The sequence below is a fragment of the Ascaphus truei genome, chromosome 1 (genome assembly GCF_040206685.1).
Source record: "Ascaphus truei isolate aAscTru1 chromosome 1, aAscTru1.hap1, whole genome shotgun sequence".
Lineage (NCBI taxonomy): Eukaryota > Metazoa > Chordata > Amphibia > Anura > Ascaphidae > Ascaphus > Ascaphus truei.
In genome coordinates this window covers 466,169,110-466,192,785 of record NC_134483.1, presented here as the reverse complement: position 1 = coordinate 466,192,785, position 23,676 = coordinate 466,169,110, and the positions used below count along the sequence as shown (strand labels likewise).

At 60.4% G+C, this 23,676-nt stretch overlaps 1 protein-coding gene across 2 annotated transcripts in view; it reads right to left on the bottom strand.

Moving 5' to 3' along the window:
• Positions 1 to 23,425, bottom strand: part of CHIC2 (cysteine rich hydrophobic domain 2) — a 57,287-nt gene extending 33,862 nt beyond the window's left edge. The window contains exon 1 of one of the 2 annotated variants that reach the window (XR_012787464.1): positions 23,129 to 23,425. Coding sequence is in view for 1 of the 2 variants with exons in the window: in XM_075566565.1 (XP_075422680.1) it covers positions 23,129 to 23,247 (119 nt within the window). In the remaining variant the exon portion in view is untranslated. The remainder of the gene's footprint in view (positions 1 to 23,128) is intronic. The other variant, XM_075566565.1, reaches the window with a different exon arrangement.
• Positions 23,426 to 23,676: the final 251 nt, after the last annotated feature.

The following is a 23,676-nucleotide window of genomic DNA, read 5'->3' as shown; positions in this document are numbered from 1 at the left end:
TTTTCACTAGATTTAGTATGACCATCACAATAAGATCAATATTCTTAGAAAAGAAATGCCTAGAAAATTAGAGACATATTAAAGTAAATAGGAAAAATGCAGTTTGATTTATTTGTATTCATGCTAGTACTGTATAACCAGAGGGATAATGCAGCAGTTAGTAGCAAACGTTTCAAAGGAACAAGTTGGGAAAGAAGTGTTGCCAATCAGGTTTTATATGCGGGTTTCCTGACCATTCGATTCCCTGTGTTACTGTACAATGTACCAGACTTCACCAGCGTTTTGGCTGTGTCCCCCATCTTAAGTGTCACATTTAAAGTGTCTGTCAGAGTTAATTTTGGAGTTATCATCTCTGGATGTTTCCTTTCTATATCTTTAATCATGGATGCATTCTGAATATCTGGACTAACATTCTGATTTATTTCTTCAAATAGGTATGTGTCTGAGCTGCATTCTACCATCAATTGTTACAGAATTTAAAATGTAATCAGTATGTCTGTGAGAGTTGATTAGGCAAACCCCTACCTTGTTAGTCAAGCGGCTGTGTTTTAGAGTATTTAAGACCATCCATGTAGGCTGTGTGTCCCATCTTAAGTGTCACATTTAAAGTGTATGGCAGAGTTAATTTGGGAGTTGAAATTGGAGGTGAAGATTTGAGGAAGATCGGGACTTTGCACAACAACTTTGCAACGGTGAGAAATTAACTTTCCAAAAGCTGTGATTCTTTGTATTCTTTATATCCCCCAGTACCTGGGAAGTCTATCCTCCTGCATCTCACTATGCCCTCCCTACTGCTTTTCCTGTTGACTGTTTCTACACTCCTTTGTGAAAGTCTCTGTTCTCTCCAACTTCCCCACTCCACCATTATTTATACACCTCTCTCCCAACAACTTCTTTACCCCAAAAACACCCACAAAACCCTCTATCTACTCCTTCCTGCTGCTGGGGATCTCCCCATAGCCTGAAGCCAGACATACACACCTGATTTCACCCATGCCTTCCTGCCATCTCTTCCCCTGTAAATTGTGTTAACCCTCTCATTTTAATACTGACTAACCTTAAAACTTGCCCCACAAATCAAGCATCCAAATAGCCTGCACTCATGGTTACTGTCCCACACTCAGTTACTCCTACCACCCATTATGACCAAGCACTGCCATCTATCTACAGCACTTATTCCTTCACCCGCTGTCTCTGTAAGTTCCCCATCAAACCTCTTAGATTGTAAGCTCTTCGGGGCAGGGATTTCCTTTCCTATTGTCTGATTTTGCTGCACTTATTGTATTATAATTCCCTGCACTGTATTCTTTGTGAAGCGTCGAGTACACTTTTGGCGCTATATAAATAAAGACATACAATAAAAACACTGACAATTCTCATTTTTTTCTATTTACAATTGTCTACATTTAAAATGAAGCAATTAAACAAGCAGGCGACATTTATATTCACACTGTAGATACTGTGGATTGGTTAAACATTTATATTCATTTTATGATTTTGTGTGTGTGTGTGTGTGTGTGTGTGTGTGTGTGTGTGTGTGTGTGTGTGTGTGTGTGTGTGTCTGTGTGTCTGTGTGTCTGTGTGTGTGTATATATATATATTTTGAAAGGATAAGAAATAAAATAAAAAAGAAGAGGTGTGGGGGGGGGGGGAAAGCATGGTGCTGGAATGCAAAACTCCAAGCTATAGCCCCCTGCCCCCCTGTCCATGATATATTTAATTTTGAACTTCCTCTACAAGTATTCTTGTCCTGGAGAAACAATAAAGCCACTAAGGTCTGCTTCACATTGGCAGCCAATAAAAACATGCGACAATTGTGAGGTGACACTGCAGTCATCTTTCTATTTCCCTGCAAGTTCTGTGGGGGAAAAAAAGGATGGGTAATCTGAGCAGTTGAAAGTTCCCCCAAAGCTTTGAGTGCCGCTGTTCAACTCAAGAGGAGGGAATTATTACATAAGTTGTTCCTGTAGACCATCATATTAAAATGGTTCATAATATGATTGTTAAAGCTGCATTCGGTCTTACACTAAAAAGTGAATAATCACAGCAGTGTTTCCTGTATTGCGCTTGTGAAACAGTAAATATTGAATATTACAACAGCAGTTTGAGCGGCTCCTTTTTTATTTTTTTGCCTCTGACCCGAAGGCTGTCGGGGGGTCACCCCGGTTTTCACACTGGCATCGAGCAGAGTATGTGTCCGCCAAACATTAAATGGAGGTGCGAGGTATAGGGCTGGACCCAGCAGACAATAGTAAAGTCACAAAGAGGACCTTGCAGCTTTCTATTGGTGACCATAAAAATATCTGGGGTGATGGTTCCAGATGAACTCCAGAGGACCCCATGGTTCAGGTAGGATAGATATCTACATCTATCCATTTGGGTGGCGGACTGTCGCTTTAAGTCTCCAGTCAACAAAAGTTGTGAATCATGATGCTATTCTATTTCTGCCATCCCAGTAGCCAATTCTGATAAGAGATCTCATATAATTAATTCATAATCTTTACTGATTATTTTTCACTCTTGCTCCACTTTACTAAGCAGAGGCACGTATTAAGAGACAGTGGTCAGAGATTATGGCAACCAGATATTAATGGCTATAAAACCAATGAGTGAGCTGACTAAGTTCTGCCGAGCCGGTATGGGGATAAGTTTGGATTAGTGAGTAGCTTCTGCAATACGCAGTCTATGATTCTGAATGTCTATTTCCAGTTGGACAGGCGTCTGATCATTTAGCAAACCAACATTTCATCAACAGATACATAACACTGCATATATACCTGTTTTCAGTGTTGTCTAATTACCATTAATTACCTAATTATCTTAATTATCTCCCTTTGCTCTAATTTTTTCCCCATATGTAGGAAGCATGGGGTCTAAGATTGCAGGTATGATGCTCAGTGAAGCCATTATCACTCAGCATAGCTGATGGTCTGAGTGGTAATCCGGAAAGTCCCCACATCTGTGAGATGACAGCTCTAGGCAGCTGCCATTCTGCTTCCTAGCACTCAGTTGAAGCAAGAAATAAAATAGGCAAACAACCCTACATAGCAATATAAGTGTTGATAAACAACACAGTTCCTTCTGATCATGGCAAGTTATTTTAACTCCATGTGTGTTGATTACTAATTGTACACTGTAAGCAGGTATTTACTGTGCCTGTAAAATGGGAACAAACAACATACTCTACCAATCCTATAAAATGCGAGTAAAACCCTGGATACGCATGACAACGATATATTTGTCTCATTGCACCTTCCCTGGCAAAATGTTCCAACTAAGTTGGAGGAATTTAGCAGCAAGAACACTGTTCAAATCCCAGTAGGCTGTGTGTGTGACCTTGGGCGAGTCACTTAATCTCCCTGTTTTAGGCCCCAGAATTCAATAGTAAGATTTTCGGGGCAGGGAATTATTGTGCCTGAAAAATGTGATGTTAAGCATGGGCACATGTCAATATTAGAAAAAAATATTAAAATACTAATAGGTAAGCAAGGATCTAGACGAAGGTACATTATAACCAATACACACATCCTTTTAACAATTGTGGCCCTCTGCAAACAAGCACACAACAATTAAGAATCTGATGTTTGTAGTAGTTTGAAAGATAAAGATTTCACCCACTTATCCAACATTTAGTGTCTACCTCAGGGTTGCGGTGGAGGAGTGTGCAGCAAATAACGCGCTGATTTTTCCAGTATTCACTTTTGTTCAGTTTTAGCCGCAATAATTAGAGCAAGAAAAAAAACACAAATAAAAATATCACATGTGAGAGCACATTAACGTCTCAGGTCTGCAGCCCTGCTTTTCCCCATTATCTCCTAGCATCCAGCGCTTCCACTGCAGCCAGGGATTCAGGGAAATGATATGCAAATGCACACACTGTCACCTTTTGCTTCAAATCCATTTTAACATGGACCCCTATGAGCTTATGCATGCCGTATTGCACAGCTTTTCAGCACAGCCTGGGTTAAAGAAACCATTCAGACAGCTCTTTTGACAATTTGGGTCTCAGTGTGAAGTTGGTTATAGTGACATGGCAATTTGAAGCTGTGATAGGTTTCAACCACACATTAAATAAATTATGATGGATAAAAAAGTGACAAAAACCCTCCACCATAAGAAAAACCTATGAGCGGTACAAGCTGAAGAATGGACGAGACAATAAAGAGCTGAGGAGAAAAATACTTTTCCACGTATGGTCCATTCTGTTTTTATGCATAGTATAGCTGGGCACTTGCTAACATCTCTCTACATGGTACAGTATTGTTTCTCTCACAGTTATGAGATGTTTAAAGGCTTAGGGGGTTATTCATTAAACTGTGATCAGGGCACTGCATGCAAGGAAAATCCCATTGATTTAATAGGAGTTTTCGTTCAATAGTGCCACAAACTGCACAACAGCAGTTTCATAAATAAGCCCCAAAAAGTGACAGATCACAATAGTACAGTTACTAATAATTATAGTGTCTTCACATGTTTAATTGATGTTCGTGCGATTTTCCATAGAGTAAGGCTGTGATTGTGCACTCACGCGGGTGAAGGAGTACAAGGAGTTGCGCACGCCTGTTGCCCGAGCGATCCGTGGTTTTGGTGGGAGGAGTGGCTATGACGTCACCAGGCTGGTTTGCCCTAATTGGTTGAAACGCTCACGTGACGCAGACGTCGCACGGAAAAAACTAAATGATGTCTTCAAAATCCTGCTGCGCCGTCCCACACACTATGGCCGGCCTGATTGAGGTACTGTATTTTGTTTGCGCCGCGCACCGTCGCAGGCACTATGGCAGAAACCTAAGACAAGCTGTCCAGATATGTACCATATATGTATCAAGGCTAAATTTCTAAAGCTTCCAATGAAGGAGCTACAGATCAAAGCCAACTCTAATACTATTCTAGCCAGTTACTAGTTTTAAATATTTGGGCATATGGTTTGACTCCCATTTAACATTTGGGTTGCACATTGATACCCTGACATCCAAAGCCTATGTCAGACCAGGTGTACTATATAGGGTGACCGACCGCCCCGGTTTTTCGTGTGCTGTCCCGGTTGCCAGTCCGTCCCGGAAATGTCCCGGGTTTTCCTCCATGTTCCCGTTTTTTTTTTTTTTTTTTAAAATGTGTCGGCGGCGGTGCGTGGGGGAGGCGGGGAGGATTCAGCAGCCCGGCCGGTGATCCCCCGGCACTCTGGCCCTCCCTCCAGCACCCAACACCCACATCCTCCAGCTCCCAGCTCGCTCTCCACCCCCCCGCCCCCGGCTCGCTCTCCATCCCCCCCCCCCCAGAGCCTGCTCACAGCAGCTCGCGGCACTTCCTGTGCCTGCTGCTAGTGAGCGCGGGCCACAGGGGATTGGTCAAGGTAGAAGGGGGCGGGGCTTTGGTTCACCCTGGCTCTCCCTCCCTCCGGCACCCTGGCTCTCCCTCCCTCCGGCACCCGGTCCTCGGCTCGCTCTCCCCCCGGCTCTCCCTCCGGCACCCGGTCCCCGGCTCATCTCCATCCCCCCCAGAGCAGCTCACGGCACTTCCTGTGCCTGCTGCTACTGAGCGCGTGCCTCAATCTGTCGCCTCCGCCGAACCCGCCTGAGGTAGGAATATGGGGGTTGAGATGGAAGATGTGGGGGGGGGGGGGGGGGAGGAGAAGAGATCTGGAAGATGCAGGGGGGGGGAGATCTGGAAGATGCAGGGGGGGAAGAGATCTGGAAGATGCAGGGGGGGAAGAGATCTGGAAGATGCAGGGGGGGGTAAGAGATCTGGAAGATGCGGGGGGGGGAAGAGATCTGGAAGATGCAGGGGGGGGGGAGAGATCTGGAAGATGCAGGGGGGGGGAGAGATCTGGAAGATGCAGGGGGGGGGAGAGATCTGGAAGATGCAGGGGGGGGGGAGAGATCTGGAAGATGCAGGGGGGGGAGAGAGACGGAAGGTGCAGGGGGGGAGAGAGACGGAAGATGCAGGGGGGGAGAGAGACGGAAGATGCAGGGGGGGAGAGAGACGGAAGATGCAGGGGGGGAGAGAGACGGAAGATGCAGGGGGGGGGAGAGAGACGGAAGATGCAGGGGGGGGAGAGAGACGGAAGATGCAGGGGGGGGAGAGAGACGGAAGATGCAGGGGGGGGAGAGAGACGGAAGATGCAGGGGGGGGAGAGAGACGGAAGATGCAGGGGGGGGAGAGAGACGGAAGATGCAGGGGGGGGAGAGAGACGGAAGATGCAGGGGGGGGAGAGAGACGGAAGATGCAGGGGGGGGAGAGAGACGGAAGATGCAGGGGGGGGAGAGAGACGGAAGATGCAGGGGGGGGAGAGAGACGGAAGATGCAGGGGGGGGAGAGAGACGGAAGATGCAGGGGGGGGAGAGAGACGGAAGATGCAGGGGGGGGAGAGACGGAAGATGCAGGGGGGGGAGAGAGACGGAAGATGCAGGGGGGGGAGAGAGACGGAAGATGCAGGGGGGGAGAGAGACGGAAGATGCAGAGGGGGGAGAGAGACGGAAGATGCAGAGGGGGGAGAGAGACGGAAGATGCAGAGGGGGAGAGAGACGGAAGATGCAGAGGGGGAGAGAGACGGAAGATGCAGAGGGGAGAGAGAGACGGAAGATGCAGAGGGGGGAGAGAGACGGAAGATGCAGGGGGGGAGGGAGACGGAAGATGCAGGGGGGGAGAGAGATGGAAGATGCAGGGGGGGGAGAGAGATGGAAGATGCAGGGGGGGGAGAGAGATGGAAGATGCAGGGGGGGGGGGAGAGAGATGGAAGATGCAGGGGGGGGGGAGAGAGATGGAAGATGCAGGGGGGGGGGGAGAGATGGAAGATGCAGGGGGGGAGAGAGATGGAAGATGCAGGGGGGGGAGAGAGATGGAAGATGCAGGGGGGGGAGAGAGATGGAAGATGCAGGGGGGGGAGAGAGATGGAAGATGCAGGGGGGGGAGAGAGATGGAAGATGCAGGGGGGGGGGGGAGAGAGATGGAAGATGCAGGGGGGGGAGAGAGACGGAAGATGCAGGGGGGGGGGGAGAGAGACGGAAGATGCAGGGGGGGAGGGAGACGGAAGATGCAGGGGGGGAGAGAGATGGAAGATGCAGGGGGGGGAGAGAGATGGAAGATGCAGGGGGGGGAGAGAGATGGAAGATGCAGGGGGGGGAGAGAGATGGAAGATGCAGGGGGGGGAGAGAGATGGAAGATGCAGGGGGGGGGGGAGAGAGATGGAAGATGCAGGGGGGGGGGGGAGAGAGATGGAAGATGCAGGGGGGGGGAGAGATGGAAGATGCAGGGGGGGGAGAGATGGAAGATGTAGGGGGGGAGAGATGGAAGATGCAGGGGGGGAGAGATGGAAGATGCAGGGGGGGGGAGAGATGGAAGATGCAGGCGGGGGAGAGATGGAAGATGCAGGGGGGGAGAGATGGAAGATGCGGGGGGGGAGAGATGGAAGATGCGGGGGGGGGGGGAGAAATGGAAGATGGGGGAGAAATGGAAGATGCGGGGGGGAGGAGAAATGGAAGATGCGGGGGGGAGGAGAAATGGAAGATGCGGGGGGGAGGAGAAATGGAAGATGCGGGGGGGAGGAGAAATGGAAGATGCGGGGGGGAGGAGAAATGGAAGATGCGGGGGGGAGGAGAGATGGAAGATGCGGGGGGAGGAGAGATGGAAGATGCGGGGGGAGGAGAGATGGAAGATGCGGGGGGGAGGAGAGATGGAAGATGCGGGGGGGAGGAGAGATGGAAGATGCGGGGGGGAGGAGAGATGGAAGATGCGGGGGGAGAGATGGAAGATGCGGGGGGGAGGAGAGATGGAAGATGCGGGGGGGAGGAGAGATGGAAGATGCGGGGGGGAGGAGAGATGGAAGATGCGGGGGGGAGGAGAGATGGAAGATGCGGGGGGAGAGATGGAAGATGCGGGGGGAGAGATGGAAGATGCGGGGGGAGAGATGGAAGATGCGGGGGGAGAGATGGAAGATGCGGGGGGAGAGATGGAAGATGCGGGGGGAGAGATGATGGAAGATGCGGGGGGAGAGATGGAAGATGCGGGGGGAGAGATGGAAGATGCGGGGGGAGGGATGGAAGATGCGGGGGGAGAGATGGAAGATGCGGGGGGAGAGATGGAAGATGCGGGGGGAGAGATGGAAGATGCGGGGGGAGAGATGGAAGATGCGGGGGGAGAGATGGAAGATGCGGGGGGAGAGATGGAAGATGCGGGGGGAGAGATGGAAGATGCGGGGGGAGAGATGGAAGATGCGGGGGGAGAGATGGAAGATGCGGGGGGAGAGATGGAAGATGCGGGGTGGGTTGATATGAGGGTGATGGGAGATGCAGGGGGTGGGTATATGAGGATGATGATGATGATTTTACCTGTGCTGCCAAAAAATGCGGGGGGAGAGATGGAAGATGCGGGGGGGGGGGGGGAGAAATGGAAGATGGGGGAGAAATGGAAGATGCGGAGGGGAGGAGAAATGGAAGATGCGGAGGGGAGGAGAAATGGAAGATGCGGGGGGGAGAGATGGAAGATGCGGGGGGGAGAGATGGAAGATGCGGGGGGGGAGAGATGGAAGATGCGGGGGGGGAGAGATGGAAGATGCGGGGGGGGAGAGATGGAAGATGCGGGGGGGGGAGAGATGGAAGATGCGGGGGGGGGGAGAGATGGAAGATGCGGGGGGGGAGAGATGGAAGATGCGGGGGGGAGGAGAAATGGAAGATGCGGGGGGGAGGAGAAATGGAAGATGCGGGGGGGAGGAGAAATGGAAGATGCGGGGGGGAGGAGAAATGGAAGATGCGGGGGGGAGGAGAAATGGAAGATGCGGGGGGGAGGAGAAATGGAAGATGCGGGGGGGAGGAGAAATGGAAGATGCGGGGGGGAGGAGAAATGGAAGATGCGGGGGGGGAGGAGAAATGGAAGATGCGGGGGGGAGGAGAAATGGAAGATGCGGGGGGGAGGAGAAATGGAAGATGCGGGGGGGGGGGGAGAAATGGAAGATGCGGGGGGGGGGAGAAATGGAAGATGCGGGGGGGGGGGGAGAAATGGAAGATGTGGGGGGGTAGAGATGGAAGATGCGGGGGGAGAGATGGAAGATGCAGGGGGAGAGATGGAAGATGCGGGGGGAGACATGGAAGATGCGGGGGGAGAGATGGAAGATGCGGGGGGAGAGATGGAAGATGCGGGGGGAGAGATGGAAGATGCGGGGGGAGAGATGGAAGATGCGGGGGGAGAGATGGAAGATGCGGGGGGAGAGATGGAAGATGCGGGGGGGAGAGATGGAAGATGCGGGGGGGAGAGATGGAAGATGCGGGGGGGGAGAGATGGAAGATGCGGGGGGGAGAGATGGAAGATGCGGGGGGGGTTGATATGAGGGTGATGGGAGATGCAGGGGGTGGGTATATGAGGATGATGATGATTTTACCTGTGATGCCAAAAAAAATTAAAATATGTATGGGGGGGTCTTTTAAAAAAGTATTGGGGTGCCAGGGGTTTTTTTAATATGTATTGGCTGGGGCGGGTATTTTTATTATGTATTGCGGGGTGGAGTTTTTTGGTATGTATTTTGTGGGGGGATTGAGTGAGTGGGGTAATTGATGGAAGGTGGGGGCGAGTGAGAGAAGAGAGTGGGGAGTGAGTGAGGAAAAGAGGGAGTAAGACTTAGGGGAGATAAGTCCCGGTTTTTATTTTGAAAATCTGGTCACCCTAACTATATAGGAACAAATCGTCCTTAAGTCTGCTGGTCAGAAAGCGTATCGCACAGCAGATGCTAATGCCAATTATAGGCAGAAAAATCACCCTTTATGCAGGCAGAAAAATCACCCTTTATGCAGGCAGAAAAATCACCCTTTATGCAGGCAGAAAAATCACCCTTTATGCAGGCAGAAAAATCACCCTCTTTGAAAAAGCCCATGCTTGGGTGAAACGCGTTAGAGGTGCAGGGGATTGCTCCCCTCCTCTTGGTTTTTTAATCCATGTCTAAATAAAGAATTTTTAGCCCAGTCCAGCCGTCTGCATCCTTTACTACAAGTGGGTTATATGCTTTGCAGCACTAGTAATTGAGGGTCTACCTCAATATCCAATAATGCCAATTATAGACTATGGGGACATAGTATATGGGACAGCACCCCAAACCCACCTTAGCAAACTTGATACCCTCTACAACTCAATATGCCGTTTTGTTCCCCAATGCAACTACAACACACATCACTGCGAAATGCTCAAAGAACTAGATTGGTCATCACTTGAGTCAAGGCGCAAAATTCATCTTTCCTGTCTTGCCTTCAAATACTTTCTGGGCAAGCTACCCAGCTATCTGAACAAGCTCCTCACCCCTACCACATGCAGCACTTATCTGAGATCAGACTCCAAAAGACTGTTCATGGTCCCAAGGTTCAGCAACGTATCCGGACGTTCCTCCTTCTCTTACCGTGCACCCCAAAAGTGGAACAACCTACCGGAGACTCTCACAGCCGCCACCAGTTTAAGTTCTTTCAAAACTAAGGCTGTCTCACATTTTAATCTGGTCTATAACAACTGTTAGTAACCCCTATAATATATATTATCTTTAACTGTGCATGCAATGTATTGTATATAATCTACTGTATAACCCTTTTCACTCATTGTAACCATGTATTTGTAACCATGTATTTGTCATTATAACTCTACGCCCAGCACATACTTGAAAACGAGAGATAACTCTCAATGTGTTACTTCCTGGTAAAACACTTTATAAATAAATATATCCTAAGTGAACAAACAGGTTCTCAAGCAGGTATTGCTCCATCAGTCTAGGAAAGGCCAGCGAAACAACGGCCCGCATGCGGCCCGCCCGGAATCACTGTGCGGCCCACCGGGTCAGGCGGCTGGTGCGGGGATCTCCGTCTTCTCCCCTGAAAATTCTACTGTTTCCCATACAGGTCTTGAAAAAAAAAAAATGGCCACACGGCGGCAAATGACGCTGTGTTGCCATGGCAACGGGACGCTAAGTGACAACATGGCGCCGCGATGTCACAACATCCCGTTGCCAGGGCGGCAACCTTGTTTTCAGGACCTGCAGTGGAAACAGTAGAATTTTCAGGGGAGAAGACGGAGATGCCCTCACCCCACCGGAGGTAAGAGTCGTGAGGGGGGTGGGGGGGAAGTAAGAGTCGTGAGGGGGGTGGGGGTAAGAGTCGTGAGGGGGGTGGGGGGGAGGGTAAGAGTCGTGAGGGGGGTGGGGGGGAGGGTAAGAGTCGTGAGGGGGGTGGGGGGGGAGGGTAAGAGTCGTGAGGGGGTGGGGGGGAGGGTAAGAGTCGTGAGGGGGGTGGGGGGGAGGGTAAGAGTCGTGAGGGGGGTGGGGGGGAGGGTAAGAGTCGTGAGGGGGGTGGGGGGGAGGGTAAGAGTCGTGAGGGGGGTGGGGGGGAGGGTAAGAGTCGTGAGGGGGGTGGGGGGGAGGGTAAGAGTCGTGAGGGGGGTGGGGGGGAGGGTAAGAGTCGTGAGGGGGGTGGGGGGGAGGGTAAGAGTCGTGAGGGGGGTGGGGGGGAGGGTAAGAGTCGTGGGGGGGAGGGTAAGAGTCGTGAGGGGGTGGGGGGGAGGGTAAGAGTCATGAGGGGGGTGGGGGGAGGGTAAGAGTCGTGAGGGGGGTGGGGGGAGGGTAAGAGTCGTGAGGGGGGTGGGGGGAGGGTAAGAGTCGTGAGGGGGGTGGGGGGGAGGGTAAGAGTCGTGAGGGGGGTGGGGGGGAGGGTAAGAGTCGTGAGGGGGGTGGGGGGAGGGTAAGAGTCGTGAGGGAGGGGGGTAAGAGTCGTGAGGGGGGGGCAAGAGTCGTGAGGGGGGTGGGGGGGAGGTAAGAGTCGTGAGGGGGTGGGGGGGGGGTGGTAAGAGTCGTGAGGGGGTGGGGGGGGAGGTGGTAAGAGTCGTGAGGGGGTGGGGGGGGAGGTGGTAAGAGTCGTGAGGGGGTGGGGGGGGAGGTAAGAGTCGTGAGAGGGGTGGGGGGGAGAAAGAGTCGTGAAGGGGGAGAAAGAGTCGTGAAGGGGGGAGTAAGAGTCGTGAAGGGGGGAGTAAGAGTCGTGAAGGGGGGAGTAAGAGTCGTGAAGGGGGGAGTAAGAGTCGTGAAGGGGGGAGTAAGAGTCGTGAAGGAGGGAGTAAGAGTCGTGAAGGGGGGAGTAAGAGTCGTGAAGGGGGGAGTAAGAGTCGTGAAGGGGGGAGTAAGAGTCGTGAAGGGGGGAGTAAGAGTCGTGAAGGGGGAGAAAGAGTCGTGAAGGGGGGAGAAAGAGTCGTGAAGGGGGGAGAAAGAGTCGTGAAGGGGGGAGAAAGAGTCGTGAAGGGGGGGGAAAGAGTCGTGAAGGGGGGAGAAAGAGTCGTGAAGGGGGGAGAAAGAGTCGTGAAGGGGGAGAAAGAGTCGTGAAGGGGGAGAAAGAGTCGTGAAGGGGGAGAAAGAGTCGTGAAGGGGGGAGAAAGAGTCGTGAAGGGGGGAGAAAGAGTCGTGAAGGGGGAGAAAGAGTCGTGAAGTCATGAAGGGGGGAGTAAGAGTCATGAAGGGGGGAGTAAGAGTCATGAAGGGGGGAGTAAGTCATGAAGGGGGGAGTAAGAGTCATGAAGGGGGGAGTAAGAGTCATGAAGGGGGGAGTAAGAGTCATGAAGGGGGAGTAAGAGTCATGAAGGGGGGAGTAAGAGTCATGAAGGGGGGAGTAAGAGTCATGAAGGGGGGAGTAAGAGTCATGAAGGGGGGAGTAAGAGTCATGAAGGGGGGAGTAAGAGTCATGAAGGGGGGAGTAAGAGTCATGAAGGGGGGAGTAAGAGTCATGAAGGGGGGAGTAAGAGTCATGAAGGGGGGAGTAAGAGTCATGAAGGGGGAGTAAGAGTCATGAAGGGGGGAGTAAGAGTCATGAAGGGGGGAGTAAGAGTCATGAAGGGGGGAGTAAGAGTCATGAAGGGGGGGGGGTAAGAGTCATGAAGGGGGGGGGGTAAGAGTCATGAAGGGGGGGGGGGTAAGAGTCATGAAGGGGGGGGGTAAGAGTCATGAAGGGGGGGGGGTAAGAGTCATGAAGGGGGGGTAAGAGTCATGAAGGGGGGGTAAGAGTCATGAAGGGGGGGGTAGTTTTAATTAAAGTGCAGTCCGAATCTGCTTTCCTTGGAGCAGTTTGGCCCGTTTTACTTTATAAGTTGTGCAGGCCGGGTCTAGGACATTTGGTCGTGACCAAATGCTGGTGCTTCGCCACGACTCACTCCCGCCGCTGGGATCTGTCGCCACCGCCCGCTTCGCCTAAGCTTAACTCTTACCCTAAAACCCCCTACTCTAACCCCTTAAAACTAAAATTCCTATCTACCCTAAATGCTAAAAATAACCCATTGCCCCAACCTTCCCATTGAAGCGGCAGTTTGACGCGATCAAATGTTCCATTCCGTTGCTCCATGTACAGTATGATAGATCCTCTCATTCAAAATGACAGCTCATAGAAATAACCCGGGGGGGGGGTCCCACGTCTCCTGACCCCCCCCCAGCCCCGCGTCTCCTGACCCCCCCCCAGCCTTGCGTCTCCTGACCCCCCCCCATCCCGCGTCTCCTGACCCCCCCCCATCCCCGCATCTCCTGACCCCCCCCAGCCCCGCGTCTCCTGACCCCCCCCAGCCCCGCGTCTCCTGACCCCCCCCAGCCCCGCGTCTCCTGACCCCCCCCAGCCCCGCGTCTCCTGACCCCCAACAGCCCCGCGTCTCCTGAACACGCACAGTCCCGCGTCTCCTGACCCCCCACAGCCCCGCGTCTCCTAACCCCCCACAGCTCCGCGTCTCCTGACCCCCCACAGCCCCGCGTCTCCTGACCCCCACAGTCCCGCGTCTCCTGACCCCCCACAGCCCCGCGTCTCCTGACCCCCCACAGCCCCGCGTCTACTGACCCCCCACAGCCCCGAGTCTCCTGACCCCCCACAGCCCCACGTCTCCTGACCCCCCACAGCCCCGCGTCTCCTGACCCCCCACAGCCCCGCGTCTCCTGACCCCCCACAGCCCCGCGTCTGCTGACCCCCCACAGCCCCGCGTCTCCTGACCCCCCACAGCCCCGCGTCTCCTGACCCCCCACAGTCCCGCGTCTCCTGACCCCCCACAGCCCCGCGTCTCCTGACCCCCCACAGCCCCGCGTCTCCTGACCCCCCACACAGCCCCGCGTCTCCTGACCCCCAACAGCCCCGCGTCTCCTGACCCCCCACAGCCCCGCGTCTCCTGACCCCCAACAGCCCCGCGTCTCCTGACCTCCCACAGCCCCGCGTCTCCTGACCCCCCACAGCCCCGCGTCTCCTGACCCCCCACAGCCACGCGTCTCCTGACCCCCCACAGCCCAGCGTCTCCTGACCCCCCCAGCCCCGCATCTCCTGACCCCCCACAGCCCCGCGTCTCCTGACCCCCCCCCCCAGCCCCACGTCTCCTGAACCCCCCCTGCGGCTTCTGACCCCCCCAGCCCCGCTCGTCCCCACGTCTCCTGAATCCCCCCCCCTTGCGGCTCCTGAACCCCCCGTCTCCTGACCGTCCCATCCCCTAACCCCCAGCCTCGCGTCTCCTGGACCCCCCTGCCCCGCGTCTCCTGGACCCCCATGAAGCCCCAGTTCCCCGTGTCCTGACCACCCCCCGTCCCCTAACCCCCCTGCCCCGCATCCCCTGAACCCCCAGCCCCGCGTCTCCTACCCCTCCCAGCTCCGCGTCTCCCGAACCCCCCCAGCTCCGCGTCTCCCGACCCCCCCCAGCTCCGCGTCTCCTGAACCCCCCAGCTCCGCGTCTCCTGAACCCCCCCAGCTCCGCGTCTCCTGAACCCCAGCCCCGCATCTCCTGAACCCCCAGCTCCGCGTCTCCTACCCCCCCCAGCTCCGCGTCTCCCGAACCCCCCCAGCTCCGCTTCTCCTGACCCCACCAGCTTCGCGTCTCCTGAACCCCCCCAGCTCCGCGTCTCCTGAACCCCCCCAGCTCCGCGTCTCCTGAACCCCCCAGCTCCGCGTCTCCTGAACCCCCCAGCTCCGCGTCTCCTGAACCCCCCAGCTCCGCGTCTCCTGAACCCCCCCAGCTCCGCGTCCCCTGAACCCCCAGCTCCGCGTCCCCTAAACCCCCAGCTCCGCGTCTCCTGAACCCCCCAGCTCCGCGTCTCCTGAACCCCCCCAGCTCCGCGTCTCCTGAACCCCCAGCTCCGCGTCTCCTGAACCCCCCCAGCTCCGCGTCTCCTGAACCCCCATCTCCCCGTCTCCTGAACTCCCCCAGCTCCGCGTCTCCCGAACCCCCCAGCTCCGCGTCTCCCGAATCCCCCCAGCTCCGCGTCTCCCGAACCCCCCAGCTCCGTCTCCCGAACCCCCCCAGCTCCGCGTCTCCCTAACCCCCCCAGCTCCGTCTCCCGAACCCCCCCAGCTCCGCGTCTCCCTAACCCCCCCAGCTCCGCGTCTCCCGAACCCCCCCAGCTCCGCGTCTCCCGAACCCCCCCAGCTCCGCGTCTCCCGAACCCCCCCAGCTCCGCGTCTCCCGAACCCCCCCAGCTCCGCGTCTCCCGAACCCCCCAGCTCCCCGTCACCTGAACCCCCCCAGCTCCGCGTCTCCTGACCCCCCAGCTCCGCGTCTCCTGAACCCCCCCAGCTCCGCGTCTCCTGAACCCCCCCAGCTCCGCGTCTCCTGACCCCCCCAGCTCCGCGTCTCCTGAACCCCCCCAGCTCCGCGTCTCCTGACCCCCCCCAGCTCCGCGTCTCCTGACCCCCCCCAGCTCCGCGTCTCCTGACCCCCCCCAGCTCCGCGTCTCCTGACCCCCCCCAGCTCCGCGTCTCCTGACCCCCCCCAGCTCCGCGTCTCCTGACCCCCCCCAGCTCCGCGTCTCCTGACCCCCCCCAGCTCCGCGTCTCCTGACCCCCCCCAGCTCCGCGTCTCCTGAACCCCCCAGCTCCGCGTCTCCTGAACCCCCATGAACCCCCAGCTCCCCGTCTCCTGACCCCCCCTGTCCCCTAACCCCCCAGCTTCCCGTCTCCTGAACCCCCCCAGCTCCGCGTCTCCTGACCCCCCCCAGCTCAGCGTCTCCTGAACCCCCCCAGCTCCGCGTCTCCTGAACCCCCCCAGCTCCGCGTCTACTGAACCCCCCCAGCTCCGCGTCTCCTGAACCCCCCCAGCTCCGCGTCTCCTGAACCCCCCCAGCTCCGCGTCTCCTGAACCCCCCCAGCTCCGCGTCTCCTGAACCCCCCAGCTCCGCGTCTCCTGAACCCCCCCAGCTCCGCGTCTCCTGACCCCCCCAGCTCCGCGTCTCCTGACCCCCCCAGCTCCGCGTCTCCTGACCCCCCCAGCTCCGCGTCTCCTGACCCCCCCCTGCTCCGCGTCTCCTGACCCCCCCAGCTCCGCGTCTCCTGAACCCCCCCAGCTCCGCATCTCCTGAACCCCCCAGCTCCGCGTCTCCTGAACCCCCCAGCTCCGCGTCTCCCGAACCCCCCCCAGCTCCGCGTCCCCCGAACCCCCCCCAGCTCCGCGTCCCCTGAACCCCCAGCTCCGCGTCTCCTGAACCCCCCCAGCTCCGCGTCTCCTGAACCCCCCCAGCTCCGCGTCTCCTGAACCCCCAGCTCCTCGTCTCCTGAACCCCCATGAACCCCCAGCTCCCCGTCTCCTGAACCCCCCCAGCTCCGCGTCTCCCGAACCCCCCCAGCTCCGCGTCTCCCGAACCCCCCCCAGCTCCGCGTCTCCTGAACCCCCCAGCTCCGCGTCTCCCGAACCCCCCAGCTCCCCGTCTCCCGAACCCCCCCAGCTCCGCGTCTCCCGAACCCCCCCAGCTCCGCATCCCCTGAACCCCCCAGCTCCGCGTCTCCCGAACCCCCCAGCTCCCCGTCTCCTGAACCCCCCCAGCTCCGCGTCTCCTGACCCCCCCAGCTCCGCGTCTCCTGAACCCCCCCAGCTCCGCGTCTCCTGACCCCCCCCAGCTCCGCGTCTCCTGACCCCCCCAGCTCCGCGTCTCCTGACCCCCCCCAGCTCCGCATCTCCTGACCCCCCCCAGCTCCGCGTCTCCTGAACCCCCCTGAACCCCCAGCTCCCCGTCTCCTGACCCCCTGTCCCCTAACCCCCCAGCTCCCCGTCTCCTGAACCCCCCCAGCTCCGCGTCTCCTGACCCCCCCCAGCTCCGCGTCTCCTGAACCCCCCAGCTCCGCGTCTCCTGAACCCCCCCAGCTCTGCGTCTCCTGAACCCCCCCAGCTCCGCGTCTCCTGAACCCCCCCAGCTCCGCGTCTCCTGAAAACCCCCAGCTCCGCGTCTCCTGAACCCCCAGCACCGCGTCTCCTGACCCCCCCCTGCTCCGCGTCTCCTGACCCCCCAGCACCGCGTCTCCTGACCCCCCCCTGCTCCGCGTCTCCTGACCCCCCCCAGCTCCGCGTCTCCTGGAACCCCCCCAGCTCCGCGTCTCCTGACCCCCCACAGCCCCGCGTCTCCTGACCCCCCCAGCTCCGCGTCTCCTGAACCCCCACAGTCCCGCGTCTCCTGAAACCCCCCCAGCTCCGCTTCTCCTGAACCCCCCCAGCTCCGCGTCTCCTGAACCCCCCCTGCCCCGCGTCTCCTGGACCCCCATGAAGCTCCAGCTCCGCGTCCCCTGAACCCCCCCAGCTCCGCGTCCCCTGAACCCCCCCAGCTCCGCGTCTCCTGACCCCCCCCCCAGCTCCGCGTCTCCTGACCCCCCCCAGCTCCGCGTCTCCTGACCCCCCCCAGCTACGCGTCTCCTGACCCCCCCCAGCTCCGCGTCTCCTGACCCCCCCCAGCTCCGCGTCTCCTAAACCCCCATGAAGCCCCAGCTCCGCGTCTCCTGAACCCCCAGCTCCCCGTCTCCTGACCCCCCCCGTCCCCTAACCCCCCAGCTCCGCGTCTCCTAAACCCCCATGAACCCCCAGCTCCGCGTCTCCTGACCCCCCCAGCTCCGCGTCTCCTGACCCCCCCAGCTCCGCGTCTCCTGAACCCCCCAGCTCCGCGTCTCCTGAACCCCCCCCCAGCTCCGCGTCCCCTGAACCCCAGCTCCGCGTCTCCTGAACCCCCCCAGCTCCGCGTCTCCTGAACCCCCCAGCTCCGCGTCTCCTGAACCCCCAGCTCCGCGTCTCCTGAACCCCCATGAACCCCCAGCTCCCCGTCTCCTGAACCTCCCCAGCTCCGCGTCTCCCGAACCCCCCAGCTCTGCGTCTCCCGAACCCCCCCCAGCTCCGCGTCTCCTGAACCCCTCAGCTCCGCGTCTCCCGAACCCCCCAGCTCCCCGTCTCCCGAACCCCCCCAGCTCCGCGTCTTCCGAACCCCCCCAGCTCCGCATCCCCTGAACCCCCCAGCTCCGCGTCTCCTGACCCCCCCCAGCTCCGCGTCTCCTGACCCCCCCCAGCTCCGCGTCTCCTGACCCCCCCCCAGCTCCGCGTCTCCTGACCCCCCCAGCTCCGCGTCTCCTGACCCCCCCCAGCTCCGCATCTCCTGACCCCCCCCAGCTCCGCGTCTCCTGAACCCCCATGAACCCCCAGCTCCCCGTCTCCTGACCCCCCCGTCCCCTAACCCCCCAGCTCCCCGTCTCCTGAACCCCCCCAGCTCCGCGTCTCCTGACCCCCCCCAGCTCCGCGTCTCCTGAACCCCCCAGCTCCGCGTCTCCTGAACCCCCCCAGCTCCGCGTTTCCTGAACCCCCCCAGCTCCGCGTCTCCTGACCCCCCAGCACCGCGTCTCCTGACCCCCCCCTGCTCCGCGTCTCCTGACCCCCCAGCACCGCGTCTCCTGACCCCCCCCTGCTCCGCGTCTCCTGACCCCCCCAGCTCCGCGTCTCCTGGAACCCCCCCAGCTCCGCGTCTCCTGACCCCCCACAGCCCCGCGTCTCCTGACCCCCCCAGCTCCGCGTCTCCTGAACCCCCACAGTCCCGCGTCTCCTGAAACCCCCCCAGCTCCGCTTCTCCTGAACCCCCCCAGCTCCGCGTCTCCTGAACCCCCCCTGCCCCGCGTCTCCTGGACCCCCATGAAGCTCCAGCTCCGCGTCCCCTGAACCCCCCCAGCTCCGCGTCCCCTGAACCCCCCCAGCTCCGCGTCTCCTGACCCCCCCCCCAGCTCCGCGTCTCCTGACCCCCCCCAGCTCCGCGTCTCCTGACCCCCCCCCAGCTACGCGTCTCCTGACCCCCCCCAGCTCCGCGTCTCCTAAACCCCCATGAAGCCCCAGCTCCGCGTCTCCTGAACCCCCAGCTCCGCGTCTCCTGACCCCCCCCCCAGCTCCGCGTCTCCTGACCCCCCCCAGCTCCGCGTCTCCTGACCCCCCCCCAGCTACGCGTCTCCTGACCCCCCCCAGCTCCGCATCTCCTAAACCCCCATGAACCCCCAGCTCCGCGTCTCCTGACCCCCCCAGCTCCGCGTCTCCTGACCCCCCCAGCTCCGCGTCTCCTGAACCCCCCAGCTCCGCGTCTCCTGAACCCCCCCCAGCTCCGCGTCCCCTGAACCCCAGCTCAGCGTCTCCTGAACCCCCCCAGCTCCGCGTCTCCTGAACCCCCCAGCTCCGCGTCTCCTGAACCCCCAGCTCCGCGTCTCCTGAACCCCCATGAACCCCCAGCTCCCCGTCTCCTGAACCCCCCAGCTCTGCGTCTCCCGAACCCCCCCCAGCTCCGCGTCTCCTGAACCCCCCAGCTCCGCGTCTCCCGAACCCCCCAGCTCCCCGTCTCCCGAACCCCCCCAGCTCCGCGTCTCCTGAACCCCCCCAGCTCCGCGTCTCCTGAACCCCCCAGCTCCGCGTCTCCTGAACCCCCAGCTCCGCGTCTCCTGAACCCCCATGAACCCCCAGCTCCCCGTCTCCTGAACCCCCCAGCTCTGCGTCTCCCGAACCCCCCCCAGCTCCGCGTCTCCTGAACCCCCCAGCTCCGCGTCTCCCGAACCCCCCAGCTCCCCGTCTCCCGAACCCCCCCAGCTCCGCGTCTTCCGAACCCCCCCAGCTCCGCATCCCCTGAACCCCCCAGCTCCGCGTCTCCTGACCCCCCCCAGCTCCGCGTCTCCTGACCCCCCCCAGCTCCGCGTCTCCTGACCCCCCCCCAGCTCCGCGTCTCCTGACCCCCCCAGCTCCGCGTCTCCTGACCCCCCCCAGCTCCGCATCTCCTGACCCCCCCCAGCTCCGCGTCTCCTGAACCCCCATGAACCCCCAGCTCCCCGTCTCCTGACCCCCCCGTCCCCTAACCCCCCAGCTCCCCGTCTCCTGAACCCCCCCAGCTCCGCGTCTCCTGACCCCCCCCCAGCTCCGCGTCTCCTGAACCCCCCAGCTCCGCGTCTCCTGAACCCCCCCAGCTCCGCGTTTCCTGAACCCCCCCAGCTCCGCGTCTCCTGACCCCCCAGCACCGCGTCTCCTGACCCCCCCCTGCTCCGCGTCTCCTGACCCCCCAGCACCGCGTCTCCTGACCCCCCCCTGCTCCGCGTCTCCTGACCCCCCCCAGCTCCGCGTCTCCTGGAACCCCCCCAGCTCCGCGTCTCCTGACCCCCCACAGCCCCGCGTCTCCTGACCCCCCCAGCTCCGCGTCTCCTGAACCCCCACAGTCCCGCGTCTCCTGAAACCCCCCCAGCTCCGCTTCTCCTGAACCCCCCCAGCTCCGCGTCTCCTGAACCCCCCCTGCCCCGCGTCTCCTGGACCCCCATGAAGCTCCAGCTCCGCGTCCCCTGAACCCCCCCAGCTCCGCGTCCCCTGAACCCCCCCAGCTCCGCGTCTCCTGACCCCCCCCCCCAGCTCCGCGTCTCCTGACCCCCCCCAGCTCCGCGTCTCCTGACCCCCCCCCAGCTACGCGTCTCCTGACCCCCCCCAGCTCCGCGTCTCCTAAACCCCCATGAAGCCCCAGCTCCGCGTCTCCTGAACCCCCAGCTCCCCGTCTCCTGACCCCCCCCGTCCCCTAACCCCCCAGCTCCGCATCTCCTAAACCCCCATGAACCCCCAGCTCCGCGTCTCCTGACCCCCCCAGCTCCGCGTCTCCTGACCCCCCCAGCTCCGCGTCTCCTGAACCCCCCAGCTCCGCGTCTCCTGAACCCCCCCCAGCTCCGCGTCCCCTGAACCCCAGCTCCGCGTCTCCTGAACCCCCCCAGCTCCGCGTCTCCTGAACCCCCCAGCTCCGCGTCTCCTGAACCCCCAGCTCCGCGTCTCCTGAACCCCCATGAACCCCCAGCTCCCCGTCTCCTGAACCCCCCAGCTCTGCGTCTCCCGAACCCCCCCCAGCTCCGCGTCTCCTGAACCCCCCAGCTCCGCGTCTCCCGAACCCCCCAGCTCCCCGTCTCCCGAACCCCCCCAGCTCCGCGTCTTCCGAACCCCCCCAGCTCCGCGTCTTCCGAACCCCCCCAGCTCCGCATCCCCTGAACCCCCCAGCTCCGCATCCCCTGAACCCCCCAGCTCCGCGTCTCCCGAACCCCCCAGCTCCCCGTCTCCTGAACCCCCCCAGCTCCGCGTCTCCTGACCCCCCCAGCTCCGCGTCTCCTGAACCCCCCCAGCTCCGCGTCTCCTGACCCCCCCCAGCTCCGCGTCTCCTGACCCCCCCCAGCTCCGCGTCTCCTGACCCCCCCCCAGCTCCGCGTCTCCTGACCCCCCCAGCTCCGCGTCTCCTGACCCCCCCCAGCTCCGCATCTCCTGACCCCCCCAGCTCCGCGTCTCCTGAACCCCCATGAACCCCCAGCTCCCCGTCTCCTGACCCCCCCGTCCCCTAACCCCCCAGCTCCCCGTCTCCTGAACCCCCCCAGCTCCGCGTCTCCTGACCCCCCCCCCAGCTCCGCGTCTCCTGAACCCCCCAGCTCCGCGTCTCCTGAACCCCCCCAGCTCTGCGTTTCCTGAACCCCCCCAGCTCCGCGTCTCCTGAACCCCCCCAGCTCCGCGTCTCCTGAACCCCCCCAGCTCCGCGTCTCCTGACCCCCCAGCACCGCGTCTCCTGACCCCCCCCTGCTCCGCGTCTCCTGACCCCCCCCAGCTCCGCGTCTCCTGAAACCCCCCCAGCTCCGCGTCTCCTGAAACCCCCCCAGCTCCGCGTCTCCTGACCCCCCACAGCCCCGCGTCTCCTGACCCCCCCCAGCTCCGCGTCTCCTGAACCCCCACAGTCCCGCGTCTCCTGAAACCCCCCCAACTCCGCTTCTCCTGAACCCCCCCAGCTCCGCGTCTCCTGAACCCCCCTGCCCCGCGTCTCCTGGACCCCCATGAAGCTCCAGCTCCGCGTCCCCTGAACCCCCCCAGCTCCGCGTCCCCTGAACCCCCCCAGCTCCGCGTCTCCTGACCCCCCCCCAGCTCCGCGTCTCCTGACCCCCCCCAGCTCCGCGTCTCCTGACCCCCCCCAGCTCCGCGTCTCCTGACCCCCCCCAGCTCCGCGTCTCCTAAACCCCCATGAAGCCCCAGCTCCGCGTCTCCTGAACCCCCAGCTCCCCGTCTCCTGACCCCCCCCCGTCCCCTAACCCCCCAGCTCCGCGTCTCCTAAACCCCCATGAACCCCCAGCTCCGCGTCTCCTGACCCCCCCCAGCTCCGCGTCTCCTGACCCCCCCAGCTCCGCGTCTCCTGACCCCCCCCAGCTCCGCGTCTCCTGAACCCCCCAGTCCCGCGTCTTCTAACCCCCCCAGCTCCGCGTCTCCTGAACCCCCCACGTCTCCTGAACCCCCGGCCCCGCTCGTCCCGACCCCCCAGCCCCGCTCGTCCCCGCGTCTCCTGACCCCCCAGCCCCGTGTCTCCTGACCCCCCCAGCTCCGCGTCCCCTGACCCCCCAGCCCCACTCGTCCCCACGTCTCCTGACCCCCCAGCCCCGCGTCTCCTGACCCCCCAGCCCCGCGTCTCCTGACCCCCCAGCCCCGCTCGTCCCCGCGTCTCCTGACCCCCCAGCCCCGCTCTTCCCCGGGTCTCCTGACCCCCCCAGCCCCGCTCTTCCCCGGGTCTCCTGACCCCCCCAGCCCCGCTCTTCCCCGGGTCTCCTGACCCCCCAGCCCCGCTCTTCCCTGGGTCTCCTGACCCCCCAGCCCTGCTCTTCCCGGGTCTCCTGACCCCCCAGCCCCGCTCTTCTCCGGGTCTCCTGACCCCCCAGCCCCGCTCTTCCCCGGGTCTCCTGACCCCCCAGCCCCGCTCTTCCCTGGGTCTCCTGACCCCCAAACCCCGCTCTTCCCCGGGTTTCCTGATCCCCCAGCCCCGCTCTTCCCCTGGTCTCTTGCCCCCTAGCCCCGCTCATCCCCGGGTCTCCTAACCCCACAGCCCCCCTCGCCAGCCCCGCGGCCTTACACAGTGACGTGACCGGATCCTCGCACCACCACCGGGTCCGGCGAGTACTTGAGCAGCTGCTCCTCCAACGCCCGCTCTTCGTCATCTTCCTCTTCGTAAATCTCATCGAAATCCGCCATCCCGACACCTTCCGGGACCGGGCGCCCGGTAGAGGCGGAGGAGGCCACCGCTACAGTTTTCCCCTCCCCTCCGTGTCACTCTCCTCCGGTGCTTTTCCGTTACCAGGAAGAGGAGGCCGCCAAGTCGCGCTGCGTCATTACGGACTGCGGCCGCCAGAGACGTCACCACGGCCTGCACGTTCCCAGAGCACAAGACGCAGCCTTCTGGCGGCTGTGCAGCAGCAGCAGGATGGTCACGTGTCTCTCACAGTCTCATTCACACGCTGCAGGAAACAATTTGCAAAACAAACTAATATAATAAAAAATAATGTGTGCATACCCTGCAACATTTCACAGAGGAAAAAAAGTCTAGGTGCACAGAACCAAAAACACCCCTCCTAGATCCTCACTCCCCCCACCAACATCCTTAAAACATTTACAAATAAACTA